The following is a 16,921-nucleotide window of genomic DNA, read 5'->3' as shown; positions in this document are numbered from 1 at the left end:
CCGAGCAAGTTTTTGCACTTAACCAGAGAAAAGATACTCTTAGTAATGCTTTAATGTGATTGATAATCTCACATTGCATACATGCATAGGAATGTAATCAGACACTGGAGTAGAAACATAGGAAAATGGTGTTGCAATTGTACAAAACATTAGTCAGACTGCATCTGGGGTACTGCACAGTTTGGACCCTCGCTTGAGGAAGCATGTAATTGCATTGGACACAGATGCCAGATGCAGTCTGACCAGTGCTTTATATAATTGCAACAATATTTTCCTACTTTTCTACTCCAGTATCTGCAAACATCCCATGCATATATGCAACGTGGGATTATCAGTCCCATCAAACCGTTACTAAGGATTATGGTTTCTCCGGTGAAGGGCAGTTCACTAGATTGATTCCAGAGGTGAAAGGATTTTCCTACAGAGAAACTGAGAAGTTTAGAAGGGTGAGAGGAGATTTAGTTGAGGAATATAAGATGCTGAAGGGAATTGGCAAAGTAAATGTAGAAAGAATGCTTCCTCATGTGGGGCAATCTGGAATGAGAGTTCATACTTTTAGGATAACGAATGGCAGATTTAAAACAGATAAGGCTAAATTAATTCTCTCAAAAGGTTGTGAATCTGTGGACTTTGTTTCCCCAGATGGGCATCAGGACACTGATTGATTTGAGGAGGAGATAGATAGATTTTTGATTCGTGATTGGTTTGTCAGATTATGGACAGTTGGCAAGAAAATGGAATTGAGGCCAAGATGAGATCAAGCACAATTGTAATAAACAGTGAAATGGGTTCTCAAAGCTGAGTTGCCTACTTCTACACTTAGTTCTTATGTATATCACAACATGCACTCCACAGGATTACAGTCTTTAAAGCCCCACCTCTCCCATCTTCCAATCAGTTCACATTTTCCCATTTTATTGAGTTGTAGCATCAAGAAACCGCCAAAAGCTTCTTCCCTCAGATTCTGGAGAGATTTCAAACCGAACATCAGCAATCAGGCTTACTCCAGCAAATTCTCCTCCTGACTTCTCAAGGACAATTGTCCAGACCTGTAGATTGCTACAGGATACATTCTCTATGACAAACGGTCTGTCTGCTACCTTGCAAATCACTCATAGCCTTCCCTCTAACAACCTAAGCTTAGTCTTTCAACTGCCATTGAGACCTCTCACTTGCTTGTCTGTCCAAAAACATGGAGACCAGAAGGCTAGCCGTACTGTGCCCACCGGCTCTTACCTTTATTTCAGGTGTGAATATTTGGCAACTTGCTTTGTAGCTCTTCATTTACCCACCCCCATCCCCATGGTAACCAACCCACCAAGGGGTGTTCTTGAACAAATCAAACAGATCACATGAACTTTCTCACTACCCCATTTTACCATGAATTAAAGAGATGGTCCCAAAACATAATCTTATAAAATCTTGCAGACATTCCAAAACAACTATAAGGAATGTCACCTCACCTTAAGGATTTTGTCTTTTCTCTTCCAAAAGGAAGATAGCATTTTATAACTTTAGTATATAATCTAAACTAAACTGAAATGCAGCTCATCTCATTGCCTTTTGTAGGTCCTCACTCTAGGGATATTGGCTATCACACTTGCCAACACATCCCCGATAGTATTTTTTAAAAATCCACATGTGAGGAATATTTTGCAATGGTTCTTAAAAAATATTAACTATGAGATATGAGTGCACAGTTTTATTTTATGTTTACCACATCTAAATAAAAGAAGATTGACACAAAAACTCTAGTCTTATGTGAGAGAAAAGAGAGGCACATTGCTTTGATAGATCATGTTTTTCAATTCCCCAGCCATTAAAGAAAATAATTTTTAAGGTTGCCCATACTATACAGGTCTATCAGATAACTTTATGGGACATATGTACCAGACTAAGAAACTAATAAGAGCTGTCTCAGGGGCACTTTAAAGCAGAGGGTAATTGTGTCGTTACAGTAAAGAACCATAATGCTCCTGATGATTGAGTTCATAAATCAATATTCACTGATGTGCAGACACAGATGATGTCAGCTTTTGCAGGGCAGTGATGAATGCTATATTGAATTCAGCAGATGTGAGCATTCCTGCTGAGGAAAATCAAAGGTTTTATCGCAAAATTAGATTTCAACCACTACACATATTAGCACACTGTATAATTTTAACAGAATGACAGTTGAATGTACTTTAACTGATTAAAATCATTTCGTATATAAAAGAAACCTTAAAAAAAATTAATCAAAAACTCTGAATTCAAAAAGCATGTAGGCTACTAAGATGATTGAATGTGATTCTATGACATTCAAATAGCTATTAGACAATAAGAAAAAACAGAATTAAGGAAGGTGCTTGAATACATTACTTTCTGATATTTCGATTTTACAATATTCCAGTGTGGAAACGAGATGAAGCAATTAAAATTAGCTGAACTAAAGTTTTATGGATGACATTGAACAATTGAAACAAAACACTACACAGTTTTAATTTGTAGTTACACCATCACTTGAAACTCTTCAAAGCTGTTCCATTATTATTCATTCTGAAGGTGTAACTCCTGAATTCAGAAAGAGCATGTGGCAGGATACATTACACAAACTTTGATTTGACAGCACAAGATGAGCAGTCAATTTTGAAAAATGCTCAGGACAGTGAATTATATATGCTGGATATTTAAAATACATTATGAAATTGAAAACTGACCCACTCACCTCTCAAAACATTGAAATTTTAATAAATGCCAGTTGAGTTCAACTTCTGAGAGCTCAATTCTCAGCCAGACAGAATAAAAAGGTATGTCAAAATATTTATCTTTCCTAATAGCTCTTCTAGAGATTGTCTTGAGGGCAACGTTTTGATTATGAGGGGTTGTATTTTGGTTTCCATTCTCACTAACCGGGATCTTTATACATACAAATTGACAACTTGTTTGACTCTCATACAAAAACTGTATTGAATACACATGAATGAGAATCTGTTTTATTTAATGAAAATGTTCACTATTAAATTATATAATTAATGTGTACACTGCAACAGAGTTCACTACATTTTCCCCATGCAATGACTCCTGATACGATGCAACCTTAAACTTGAGCTTAAGCCTTGACACCCCTTTTTACTAAAAAAATCATTTTCTCAATGATGTTAAGTTTGCATTGCTTCTAGTTAGCTGCATTTTCTTTTGTTACAGGTTAAAAATGTTCTGTCTTACCCCTCACCCCTACAGCATCTTTCTGCTACAACCTGTCCCCTCCAGCTTTTCTCTCCCCAATCACAGCATTTCCTCACTGATTCAGTCACTTCCACATTTAGCGGCAGCTTTCCTTTCATTGACCACCTCTTGATTAAATTTTCCCAGGCCATTTGGGGCAGATTTTCCTAGGACCCCAATGTAATTTGAACTCTGCTACTTGGCGAGACCAAATTCCATAGTTACTATTCTTAAACCAATGGCAGGAGTACAAATGCATTCTTTGAATTACAGTTTTAATAACATGGACAAATGGGTGAAACAATGTGAACTTTATGAACAGTTATAAAATGTGAAAGTAATGTGGAAAAGCAGAGGGCTTTCCAGGTAGGAAATTTTACCAAAAGGGCCTGGACAACAAAAAGTTCATCTCCCAGTAAAGGATTGATAATAAGGGACGAGTTAGAGGATAAATAGATTTAAAAAGTGAGATTGGAAGAGGCTGTGCAGGAATGACATACAGAGAAGGAAGGATTGACGGCTTCATGGAGAAATTTAAATACAAGTCTGAGTATTTTAAAGGATTAAACTAAAATTAATATAAAGTGAAAGACAGCAAGTTAAACAGGAAAGTAATTGAACAATTGAATCTGATGATGTCAAAGGCATGAATGAGAGGATGAGTGAGTGGAAGTTTAGTTTTGTAACCTTCCTGAAACATGCTTGTTTTCCCAGTTATTGAAAGTTTGAACTTCTCAATTAGGCTTCTCACCCACTCTTGGCATGGAAATGTCCTCAAACTAAAACACGATTGACAGTCCATGACAATGGAAATGTGACATTATCTCTTCTTGATTGTGGTATACTTTGATACAGGCAAAAAGATTAATCCCCTCTAATGCCTCTATTCCTTTGACTCTGTTAGGATCTTACTCAGAGGTAGTATTTGGTTTATCAAACTTACCAAGAAATCTGCCATCATCAGCCCCTCCTCAAACAAACATAAACCCTTGACCCACCATCCTGACAAGCTACCATCTTATCTTCAACTTCCATTTCGTCTTGAAAAACCTTGAGCTCATTGTCACCATCCAAAACCATCCACATATTTGCCAGAACTTTGAATTACTCCAATCAGGTTTTGACTACAATGTCAAAACAGTTCTTATCAAAGTCACAAATGGGTTTCTTTGTGACAATGAGAAAAGTAAACTCTCTTTTCTTAATCTTCTCAATTTACTTATCTCAGGTTAAGTATAGCTGAATTTTTTTTTGCTGTCTCTTGCCTCAACTATTCCAACGCAATCTTCGCTGGCTTCCTCTATTCTACCTCCATGGGATAATCCAAAATTCAGCTGTCCATACTTGAACTCACAATCACCCATTTGCTTGCAAACCCGAGCTTATTCCAAATAAAGAAATGTCTTGAATTTGAAATCCTCATCCCTCTATGGTCTAGCATCTCCCCATCTCTGTAATCTCCGCCAACCCACAATCATCAAGATATCTGTTGTCCGCTAATTCTGGTGGACTGTGCATTCTCAAATCCAATTAGTCACCATTGGTGGTAAGGATTTCAGTTGCCTCAGCCTCATACTCTGGAATTCCCTCTCTATGCCATGCATTCCTCTTTTAAGAGATGCCTTAAAAACAAGCTCTGTGATGAAAATGTTTGGTCATCTGACCTAATATTGCCTCAAAACTGTCATCCTTTGTTTGATAATCCTGTGTGCAATACAAATTTCCAGACAGCTTAAACTCCAAACTCATGTTAGATACACAAACTATAGAAAATGGCTTGAAGCCTAGATAATTGCATTATGATTACAATAGTTTTTAAAAAAATGGAGGCATTATCCAGTGAATTACGTCCCTTGAAGCTTGACGTTTCTCTTGACAAATATCTCAAGCATCTATTATAAGGAAAAGCAGTTAAAGGCCATCTGGTGATATTACAGACAATAAATCCAACACATGGGTTAGTGAAATACAGATTTATTGGAACGTTTAGGACATAACTTAATTATTAGAATATTGTTGAGATCGAAGGGTCAATTTCATCTCAAGGCAGGCCATGTGCAATAAACTATGAAATCTGCTTGAACTCCTCAGTAAGGAATGTGGGAATTTTCAATTTTCAGACCTCACCCATGCAGGTATTCCACCCCTACCCATTGCGCAATGGCAGCTAATTGGTCAGACTGATCAGGAGACAAGTGGTCCCCACCATTGACCTGAAAGACTGTTCACGTGTTGAAATAAATGGCTGTGATGATAGTTGGGACGGCGCCAGGAAAGCCCAATGCAGGTGTGGCCATTGTTTTTCTTGGGACTCAGTCCAGAATGCTCCTCCTGATACATGGGTGAGGTTTAGAAGACTGAGATGATAGTTGTTTCTTTTTAAAGATACAGATATAGATTCATGCTAATTTGCACATTAATCGTGAATTGCAATCTGATGCTCTGTGTATATATAGACACTTTAAAAAAATCTTTTCCAGCCTTTTTTACAAACATATGAACGAGGAGTGGCCAAAGAGACACCAAGAAATTTCGCTTCTGCCATTTCTTGAAATAAGGTTTGGAATCCTCTCGGACTCTGAGCAACGTGGGCCATTGTGAGACTTGTGGCAGAATTGGATAAGGAGTCCAGTGGGGCCTAGCTCAATGCTAGGAGCAAGTCTCTCTCTTTTATGCTTTTGCCAGGCCGCAGCAAGCTGCTTGAATGTTAGTGGCAAGTTGACAATTATGGAGGATTGTAGCTTCTTAAACACCTTATTAACACCTTGTTAACATTCAAGTTCCTACATTGCCAAACGTGCTAAGCAATCTAGACATTGAAAATTCTCAATCTGGAAATCAGACCGGGGTCTTGGTGACCTCTGCCCACCATCAGCCATAGTGAGCCTTTTTGTTGCTCAGCATCAACAGCATTGCGATCCAAAATGTTAACTCTGAATTCTTTCCACATATGCTGTCAGACCTGCAGAGTTTTTCCAGAAATTCCTGTTTTTGTTTCATTAGATTGATTCCAGAGGTGAAGGGGCTTGTCTTGTGAAGACAGATTGAACAGTTTAAGCTTGTAGTCTTTGGAGTTTAGAAGAATGAGATGAGATATATTTGAGGTATATAATATGCTAAAAGGGATTGACAAAGTAGACATAGAGAGAATGTTTCCTCATGTGGGACATTCCAGAATGAGAGGTCATCGTTTTAGGAAAAAAAGATAGCAGATTACAACAGAGATGAGGAGAAATTACTTCTATCAAAGGGTCATGAATCTATGGATTCACTACCCTCGATAATGGTGGATGCCAGAACATTGAGGATTAAGGAGGAAACAGACAGGTTTTTAATTAGTAATGGAAGGAAGATTTATGGAGAGTAGGCAGCAAGGTGGAGTGGAGGTCAAGATGAGATCAATCATGAGCGTATTGAACAGCATAGTGGGCTACAGGGGCTGTATAGCCGACACCTGCTCTTGTCAACATAGCTCTTGTCAATAGCCATAAGCACTTCACTCTTGCCAATCCCTCACAACTATTATGGTAACTCTCTAATCCACTTGCAAGACACTGAGGAAGGATAGACTTGTATTGCAGCACACATCAGCAACTAGCATTGAAAAGGCTGCTGCAGGGACACTTTGTGTAAAGAAGCAGGCATGCAACTCAGAGATTACACTAGCTCCCCTCAAGGCTGCTCACTTCCTCTTTTAGTGCATAACTGTATGATTGCAGCATCCATGCCTTGCCTTGGTGTGCCAATTAACACAGTAAAAAAAAACAGCCAGGTAGCTTGCTTTGCTGGTCAGCAGTCCTTAGTCAAAGGGTTGGACATCTTGCTCTACACAAAATGCTATGGCAACCTCATAATTGTGCCATGTTCCAGCAGCTCAAGTGGCAAATACACTGCAATTGCAGTAAGGAAGCCACCATGTTCCAGAATCCGAGGGGAGCAGTCCATTGTGAAGTTCATGGAGGCACCCCTCAGTCAAAGGATCCTTGTCCAGTGAGTAAAGGGCAGCCCTGTTACTAACTCCAGAAGATTGGCCTGGTCAGGTGTCCGGTTGAGCTGATCTTAATCAGAGGCCTATGCCTCTGTAGCCCAGGGAATGGGTCACAATCAGTTGGGGGCAGCCATGGTGGCCAGTTGAGGGGGTAGAGCTAAAGTGGTCAGGAAGGTGTACAGGCATCAGTCAGAGGTCTGGGCACTTCTCACGCCAGGCTGTCCAGTTTGGTCCCTCCAGGGGGTGGGACAGAGGCAGCCCATCAGATTTGCCCAAATAAACTAAGGAGGAAGTTTGGGGTGTGAAGTTTGGAGGGGACAGTTGTGAAGGGAGCAATCATATCTGTAAGGGGGGATACTTACTTGATCAGAGTTGAGAAGAAACATCTGGCTGTTTTTCTGCACTGTTTGGATGACACTGGCCTGGTTGATAACCTCGGATGAGTATGCGAGAGTCTAGTGGTGTGGTCTCCTCTGCCAGTGCTCTGGGAAGAGAACTTCCACACTCTGTCAGAAAATCACAACTCAATTTTCCCCTTCTCTCACATGTCAGGATCCATCCTTGACCAAGCAGCATAGCTTGGGAGTGCCAGTGCTCACCAAGGAGCTCAGTGGTCTTTTAAATATGGCTTGGGTGCCAGAGTTACTGATCTTTTGGCAGGTATCCAGTGGGTAGCAGGTTGCTATGGGAATAATGAATGATATGACAAGAATGGAGTCAGATGACATAAGTTCAGGGATTTTAGTTAATGAGGTCCATTTGGTAAGAAATACCAAGGAAGTAACACTGGACCTTACAGCAAGATTCTCTCCAAAAACCTTGATGTGACTCCTCAATTTAAATGCCTTGTACACTGTACACTCTGTTATTGCTCAGCAATTTGACAGCATTGTTTTAAATTATTCTTCTGGAACATAATAAAAAGTTACTACTTACTAAAGATGTTTTCATATTTATTTGAAATCTAATTCTTTCCCCTAGAAAAAACAAAATAACTGACTAAATCTATATCAACTGCAGTAATGAACAAATTAGCCAGTATAAAGCACAGGTACCTTGGTTTGAAGGTTGTAGTTAAATGGCAGGCCTGGGGTATTTGCTGACATCATTTGACCTCTGATATGCCACAATGAAAATTATTCCAATTTAGCTTCGAACACCTGCCTCAAGATGTTACTGAACCTCAGAGAAATGCTGAAGTTTTCAGTAAGCAGCAGCAGCTGAAACGTTGTGGGTTCATGTGTTCCAGATGCACAAACTAAGTGAAGTGTATCTCCAATAACTACACAGCAAAGAAACTACCATTTCACAATTTGAACAACAAAATATTTGATTCCTGAGTTACTGTACACTGAAACAGCCTGTGTTGTCCTACTGGTGACATTTTCCTTTACCTTGCTACTACATTGATGCTGAAAATATGCCAGAAAATGGTTATAAAACAGAATCCACAGCACTGCACCACACCATACCAATTGGGTGCTCAAGGCCTGAAGGAGTTGTTTCTGCTTGGGCCTTGAAGTGGGCAGCTGTTTAAAAGAGGGCTCAATCATAAACACAGTCTTGATGTGTTTCCAAAGAATACCTGCTGAGGTTAAGAAAACATTGACTTCATTGATGAAATATTTTACTGTGGCCATGAGGATGAGAGATAACAAGAACATGTGACGTGACACGGTTTCCTGTGTTGACCTATTTTGTGTCTCATTCGCGTAACATACTGCAGGCCTTAAGCCAATTGCAGGACTCCTGCCCACATTATCTTCAGGTACAGTGGATGAAGCAGTCTTTCACTTTGATGTGGGACAGCTTAACTACTAGTCCTTAGAATAGCCTGGAGGCCCAGCTAAGTTTTTTTTACATGATATCTATACGGCATGAAGCAACATGAATGTACTGTACCTTAAATGACAGCTTGTCAAAACAATGGAGATGATCAGTGAGCATGAAATTGTTTCTGGCTTCCTAACATTGCAACTAAGCAGGCACAGTAATGCCAACTGCAAGTTGGATTTGCAACAGAGTTGAAAATTATTTGCATTGTGCCTACAGGTGCAAACTGAAAACACTGAATAAAAATGTCCATTAAAACTTGAAACCAATAGAAATTTAAGGATCATAACTTTAATGAGGTTCTTCCATCTTTGTTTTTAAGTGAGAACAGTGCTGATAATGGCATCAATGTGAAGCTTGCATAATTTAGATAGACCTAGCACTTATTCAGGTTGTTCCAACTCAGGTAGGTTGATCACACATAGTGTTTTGCATAATTAGAAATTAGAATATCAATTCTCACTTTGAACTGAAATAGTTGCACATTATTAAATAGACTGTTTCTCGTAGAAGGGAGCCATTTGGCCTTTTATGTTTGACTAAAAAAAAGATTGATCCAGTCTAACCTTACATCTCGGTTTGTGGTCCATGGCCCTATATGTTAGAGCACTACAAGACCATATCTAAGTTTATCATTTAAGGTACCCAGGGTCTCTGTCTTTACTTGCTTTTTAGAGTGAGTTAAGGATACCCACCATCCTCTGAGTGGGAAGGTTTCATTCTTGAACTCCCCTCTAAATTTTCTAGTATTTAATTATATGACCTCTTTGCTAAGAAACCTAAGTCCGTCTTATCCACTTTGTCTGGAGACTTCATTTTTATACACCTCAGTTAAACTCTTCTTTTCCAAAGAAAACAACCCCAACTTATCAAAACTTGCTTCAAAGCTAAAATCTATCATTTCTGGCAACATTCTCAGAAATCTCCTCGGTGTCTCCATTTAACAAAGAACTGAAGTAATAAAAGCTGCAGTTCTCATGTTCAGTGGTAATCTATCACGCTGTCTAAATATGTTAAGTGCTGACACAAAGGTTCCTGCTCAAAACTGACTGTATAGTTAAAAACAAACTGATGTCATGCAAATGTCAAACATTATAATGTCACTGACCCCAGGCTGCCGGTATGAAAATGGGAACAAAGGGGTTTGTGTAAAGAACTATCTATCACTCAAAATGAAAGATGGCAGCACCACTTTCTTTCATGCAGCTATCTTGATCATAGATGTGCACTTTACTATCGAACCAAGTCCTTCAGTTCAGTGGCCTACCTCTCTATTTCAACATGCAAACAGTACATGGTGATGATTAATACAGCTGCTCATTCACACTGCACCCAGCCTGATGCAACAAAAATATTTCTACAATCCCCATAGATTCAGTCAACACAATTCAACTTTATTGAAACTACACATTTTCATTTCCAAAATTAAGTTACAATTTTGAGTTTCAAGAGAAATTACTTTCAATTTTTATGCTTTTATACTTATAACTCCAGAATGTTCATGCACAAAGTAATTGCAACCAAAGTGACATTCCAGCAATGAGGATCAATCATAATTTTGGAGAATCAAATCAATCTAAAAATTAGGCAAACTCTGTAGAAGATCCATGCATTATTTAATTTGTTAAATCACACACCCAAGCAACTAGCTTACATACCCTGGAACAACAGGTCCACCTGTAGTCTGAATAGAGTCACAGGGCTTTACCTGAAGATCTGCTGGAATGCTTTCACTTCCAAGACTATCAATAAGATAAAATTGATAAACAAATAATTGTTTGAATAAATAATAGTCACACTGGGCATGAGAGAGTGTATGAATTCTGCATAAATACACTCATTGTAATTAAAGAAGAAAAAGCTCTTCTAGAACCAGAGAAAGTTTTAACAGCACAGAAGGAGAGCATTCAGCCCACATGCGATATGCCAGTTGGAAGAGTTACCCAACTTAAACCCTCTTTACAGTGCTTGATTCATAGCCCTGTAGGTTACCGGCATCTCCAAATCCTGTAGGTTACAGCATTCTCAATGACAGATCCAAGTACCTTTTAATTTTCAGACCCAACTTCTCTCTGCATGAAAATTCTGCTCATGCCTCTTAGCCACTAAATTCCAGTTCAAATCTCACTCCAGGGTTTCAGCACAAAAATCTAAGCTGGCACTTCTGTGCAGATCTGACAGAATGCTGCATTGTTAGTGGTACGGTCTCTGCGGATGAGATGTTAACCTAGGGTTATGTGCCTGTTCGAATGGAAGGAAGGGATCCCTTAGCACTATTTTGAAGAGGAATTACCAGTTCTGAAGAAAAGTTATATCAGAACACTTATAACAGAAGTTATAAAACAGAATCCACAGCACTGCACCACACCATACCAATTGGGTGCTCAAGGCCTGAAGGACTTGTTTCTGCTTGGGCCTTGAAGTGGGCAGCTGTTTAAAAGAGGGCTCAATCATAAACACAGTCTTGATGTGTTTCCAAAGAATACCTGCTGAGGTTAAGAAAACATTGACTTCATTGATGAAATATTTTACTGTGGCCATGAGGATGAGAGAGAACAAGAACATGTGACATGACATTGTTTCCTGTGATGACCTATTTTGTGTCTCATTCGCGTAACACACTGCAGGTTAAGTATTAACTCTGTTTTTGTCTCCACAGATGTTACCAGACCTGAAGAATTTCTGTTTTTATTTTAGGTGAATTTGTTTTGTCTCCAGCAAAGATGTACTGTATCCCTCAATTAACGTGACATAATAACAAGTTATCTGATCATGAGCACATTGCTATTTTTGGGAATTTGCTGAGTGAAAATTAGCTGCCATGTCTCCTACACTACAATACTGACTACTTCAAAAGAACCTTTGTTGTATCTAAAGCATTGAGATATTCAGTTTGTGAAAAGTATGATACAAATGCAAGTCTTTTTAACTCATTATTTTGTATCAATTTTATGCATCAATATACATCTTTGTGTCATTGACAAAATTGAATACGTGATCTTCTTTCTCATCATCATTGTCACTTGTAAATGTGAATACTAATTAAGGCCATAATATAGAACCTTGCAAGTCATATTCTGTAAATTAAAGTACTTGTCAATTATCCCTGCTCTCTATTTCCAGATGATTAATCGATTTCATAACCAGTCAATAATTTATCTTCAGTTCCATGAGTTTCAACTTTAGCTAATACTTTCTTAATGAGAGATTGTCAAATACGTTGTGGCAGTCTGTATAAAAAAAAATCTATCCCTTCAACTACTGTCGCCACCTCTTCAAAGAATCTAGCAAATATTAGGTTAACTTTTATATGATGTCCTCGTTTCATTCTCTCACCTTTCTGAAAATGGCAAAGCAACTTTACAATTGGGACACCATGTTGAGGTTGTACAGGATGTTTGTAAGGTCATTGTTGGCAGTCCAGTGTATAGTTATGGTCACTCTGCTATAGAAAGAAAATTAATAAATTGGAGAGGGTGCCGATTAGATTTATAAGGATATTCCTGGGATTGGAAGGTTTGAGTCATGAGGAAAGGCTATATAAACTGGGACTTTTTTCACTGGAAAGCAGGAGTTTGGGGGGGTGACCTTATAAAGGTTTGTTAAATCATGAGGGACATAGTTAAGGTGAAAGCAAAGGTCTTTTCCCTAGGGTTGGGGAGTTCAAAACTAGAGGCCATAATTTTAAGGTGAGAAGAGAAAGCTTTAAAAGGGACCTGAGGGATAACTTTTTCCACACAGAGGGTGGTTCACATGTGGAATAAACTGCCAGAGAAAGTGATAGATGCAGGTACAATTACAACATTTAAGAGACATTTGGATAGGTCCATGACAAGGAAAGGTTTAGAAGAATGTGGACCATGTGCAGGCAAATGGGATTAATTTAGTTTGGGTAATTTGGTTGGCATGGACGAAACGGACTGAACAGTCAGTTTCCATGCTGTATGGCTTTGCGACTCTACAAGAGTTCCAACTTACAAGAACCATGCAAATTTATAATTAAGGCACCTACAATGTTTTCTACTAATTCCTTTAAAATCTATAATAGAAGCTATCTGGAAATGAGAATTACACACTTTATAGTGCCGCTATTTTCTTTATTAGTTATTTTCAGATTTTAGTTTTGCTGATTCCCATCTGTGAGTTTTTCCTGGTATGTCTGGTATGCTGATTTCCTTTACTGCATTGATACAGCAATCACTTCAATACGTCTGTCATTTCCTAATCATCTTTGAATACCTCAGCGTTATCAATTTCTACAGGGTCCGCATTACCTCTTTTTTATACTTAAATTTCTGGTCATACTTTGTTTTTGTAGCTTTCTGGTTATCAGTTTTGACCTTTTTTTGTTGTCCCAGTTTCCAGGAATTGAGTTTTTGCAGTTTTAATGCTGTTTCCTTTCAGTTTATGTTGTTCTTTTTCACACTTTAGCCTTCCATGAAGGTATTTTCCACATAGAGCTCTTAGTTCATTTTTTTTAACATCCCATTCACAGATTGTTCCAGATTTGTTTTTTGTGGATTGATTCTGCCCTCAATCACATGATGGTTGCTACTAGGAGAATGTTCACAGGTGTTCAAAGGAGAACATTATGCAGAGGTAGGGGGATCTTTAATAATATGTTAAAAATTCTGTCTGCCATTTACCAGAGGGGTTTTGAGACAGTGGGGGCAATTTTAAACTTCAGAATCTTGAAAGTTACCTGACAAATAGGGTGGCTCATCCATTCTTTTCTATTGCATTCTGTAATTGCGCAAATGATACACTCTTCTCCAGTGAGTAAGTTGAAAATTGTCCCCATTATTCCAACAATAGTAGTAAGCCAAACATTTAAAGCTCATTTCAAGCAGTTCTTAGCATCTGATCAAGCTGTGAGGCTGTAATGGCAAAGGGGAGGTGTAATGGAATGTCACAGAGCCAGAGCTCCAGGTTAATGCTCATAGGTTTGAATATCACCACGGCAGATGGTGAAACTTGAATTCAATTTTTTAAAAAGCTGGAATTTAAAATAAAAATGGCCCAGTGGTAACCATGTAAGCATTGTTCACTGTCCATCTGATTCACTGTTGTCATTTTGAGAAAAGAAATCTGCCATGTGTACCTGGCCTGGCCTATACATACAGCAGTCGTCGTGAGTGTGTTGCTGGGAAAACACAGCAGGTCAGGCAGCATCCAAAGAGCAGGAGAATCGATGTTTCATATCAGGATGTAGGGCTATTGCCTGAAACATCGATTCCCCTGCTCCTCGGATGCTACCTGACCTGTTACGCTTTCCCAGCAACACACTCTCAACTCTGATCTCCAGCATCTGCAGTCCTCACTTTCTCCTATACATACAGCAACATGGTTGACTCATAACTGCCTTCTGAACATTTTGGGATGGGCAACAAATGCTGGCCGAGATAGCCTAGATTGACATCCCAGAAATAAATTCTTAAAAAGCAGGCAGCAATCATTAAAATAATATTTGTATCTGTTGTCTGTCTATTCTAAAACACCTTTCCAGCTCAGAGATTTAAACCTTTTAATTCCCTGTCCCAAAAGTCATAAAATCAGCAATTCATGGCTTTCAAATTGATTCTAACGCTGTAGTGAAGTTCTGAAGGAACAATACAATCAGACTTCAGAATGAAGCAGTGAGTGGTTCAGTTGTTGGGGGGGGGTTGGGGGGGTAGCCTCAAAACACTTTGGCATATCCCTGCACCAAGCCACTGCAGTGTCAAACCGGGTGTAAAATTGTCCATGTCCTTGCAATAACTAAAATATTAACCCTGATGCATACATTGTGGAAGTATTTCACATGTAATTGCTCACTATGGACAACTGCAGGGCTCCATTTACACGATGAGTTAGAAATTCATCTGGACACCTTTTTGGCAACAGTTCTCCAAAGGACAGTTCAAATTTGGGTATCAAGCCTCAGTGACATTTTTACACATGAGCTGTCACAGTCAGTTTTGCCTTCAAAGACAGCTCTGAGCAGCTGAGATGTATGTGAGCAGCACAAATTTCAAGCCAATTACCTCATCGACAGTGACTCAAACACAGAGCTCAGGAGAACCACTGGAGTGGTCAATGAAATGATCGATAATCATGGCTGTGAAATTATGGGAAATAGTCCTTCAGCTCCACAGGAAGGACGTGTGATGGGATGTAAAACAGGTGTCAGCTCGTCATTTTTATGTTTAAGGCTCAGAAATCTTCTTTTAAGTAGCTGCCGGCGATCTCCTAATTGACTGCATTCAATTTTGATTTGTTTTGTAATCATCTTTGTGATGTGCTTTGTTAATGTCTTTGTGATGTCAGGCATTGGTCCCCTACAACGCACAATACAATGTTTGTTTTACATTTGTAAAATGGCACTTTGAAATCCAATTTTTATCTGAGTGAAGCCTGGGTGCAAAAGCAATCCTCGAGTCTAGGCATGCTGAGAATCCAGTTCATTCGCTGAGAATTGCCACTGGTTCAGCCAAAAGCAACTCATACATCACAAGTGCTGACAATGAAAACAAAGCTTTTGCTAAAAAATTGAAAATAATTAAGTCACTTCAACTAAATAGGATTGAGATTTCTTCATTTCCATTTCTTACCTTAGATTCTGGGCAATATTTCCTTGAAGGATGGAAGCAGGTTGTGTATGCAATGGCAGGGCCTGGTCACTGGCAGTTCCTGCAATCTTCAAACCTGGCAGCTCCTCATTCACATTCTGATCATTTTTGCCATATTTACTTGAACGAGATCCACTTAGGGGGCCTTTCTTCTTTTTATGTGACCTTGAAGTTTCCTATATTTGAACAGGAAAAAGCCAATATTCAGTTATATCACTGGAATAGAAGTACATTTTATACTTTACAATTATACTTCCAATATTAAAAACACATACTTTCAATATTGAAAACACTTTGGGAGCTACCAGCATGACTTTAATTCAAATGAACGTTTCAAATCTTTCATAATAATACAGTAGTGAAAGTGAATTTCATAGAAACATCATACAACCCCCACAGTGTGGAAGGAGGCCATTCAGCCCATTGAGTCTGCAACAATCCCCCAAAGACCCAGACCCCTATTGTTACCCTACATTTACCATGGCTAATCGATCTAGCTTAAACATCCCTGAACACTTTGGAAAATTTCAGTATGGCCAATCCGATTAACCTGCACATCTTTGGGCTGTGGGAAGAAACCAGAGCACCTGGACAAAACCCCTGCAGATGCAGGGAGAATCTGCAAACTCCACACAGACAGTCACCCAAGGGTGGACTCAATCCCGGATCCCTGGCGCTGTGAGGCAGCAATGCTAACTGCTGAGCCACTGTCCTGCCCACTTGGGACATTCTTTCCTAATGAAAATGTAATCATTTTAGTTGAACGGTAGACTTAGGCATCAAATTGTCAGTGAACTAAGATCCAAATAATTTACTAACATTGGCCATCTCCATAGTCAACTTGTTAGATTAATACAGTGCAGCCTATTAGGGGAACTTTGGGCTGGGTGTGTTTCTATTTCCTTAATTCAATGATTCCATTATGTGGACTGCTCCACAAGTTTTAGAGTTAATCCTCTGAGTACTGACTTAATCATGGCTCATCACTGAAAGTTGCGCAATCTCTACAATCCACTCAGTGCACTCTCAGTAGTAAAAGGAAAGAAGACCTTACATTTATATAGTGCCAAACTTACAAAAAAAAACTTACATTTTAACAAAACATGTTAAAATACTTCAAAAGAAGTAAAAGAAGACAGATGTTCTTGTATATGGGTCTGAAGGCTCTGAAAGGGTAAATCCTGAGGAGTGCCATAAGATTACATCCTATGATTACATCACATAGGCTTGTGGGCAGAACAACCTGAGAACTTGAAGGAGTGAAACCTAGCCTCTGGTCCTCCTC

The 16,921-nt window shown here is 39.0% G+C and overlaps 1 protein-coding gene across 3 annotated transcripts in view; it reads right to left on the bottom strand.

Moving 5' to 3' along the window:
• The window catches only part of tacc2 (transforming, acidic coiled-coil containing protein 2), a 264,812-nt gene that overhangs the window by 202,016 nt on the left and 45,875 nt on the right, over positions 1 to 16,921 (bottom strand). For all 3 annotated transcript variants that reach the window (XM_072557490.1, XM_072557491.1, XM_072557492.1), the window contains exons 4-5: positions 15,619 to 15,812; positions 10,687 to 10,770 (exon numbers count right to left, since the gene is read on the bottom strand). In XM_072557490.1, coding sequence (XP_072413591.1) covers positions 10,687 to 10,770; positions 15,619 to 15,812 — 278 coding nt within the window. The remainder of the gene's footprint in view (positions 1 to 10,686; positions 10,771 to 15,618; positions 15,813 to 16,921) is intronic.

This window comes from Chiloscyllium punctatum, chromosome 38 (genome assembly GCF_047496795.1).
Source record: "Chiloscyllium punctatum isolate Juve2018m chromosome 38, sChiPun1.3, whole genome shotgun sequence".
Classification (NCBI taxonomy): domain Eukaryota; kingdom Metazoa; phylum Chordata; class Chondrichthyes; order Orectolobiformes; family Hemiscylliidae; genus Chiloscyllium; species Chiloscyllium punctatum.
The sequence above is the reverse complement of the archived record's forward strand: the minus strand, read 5'-3'. Positions and strand labels throughout refer to the sequence as shown.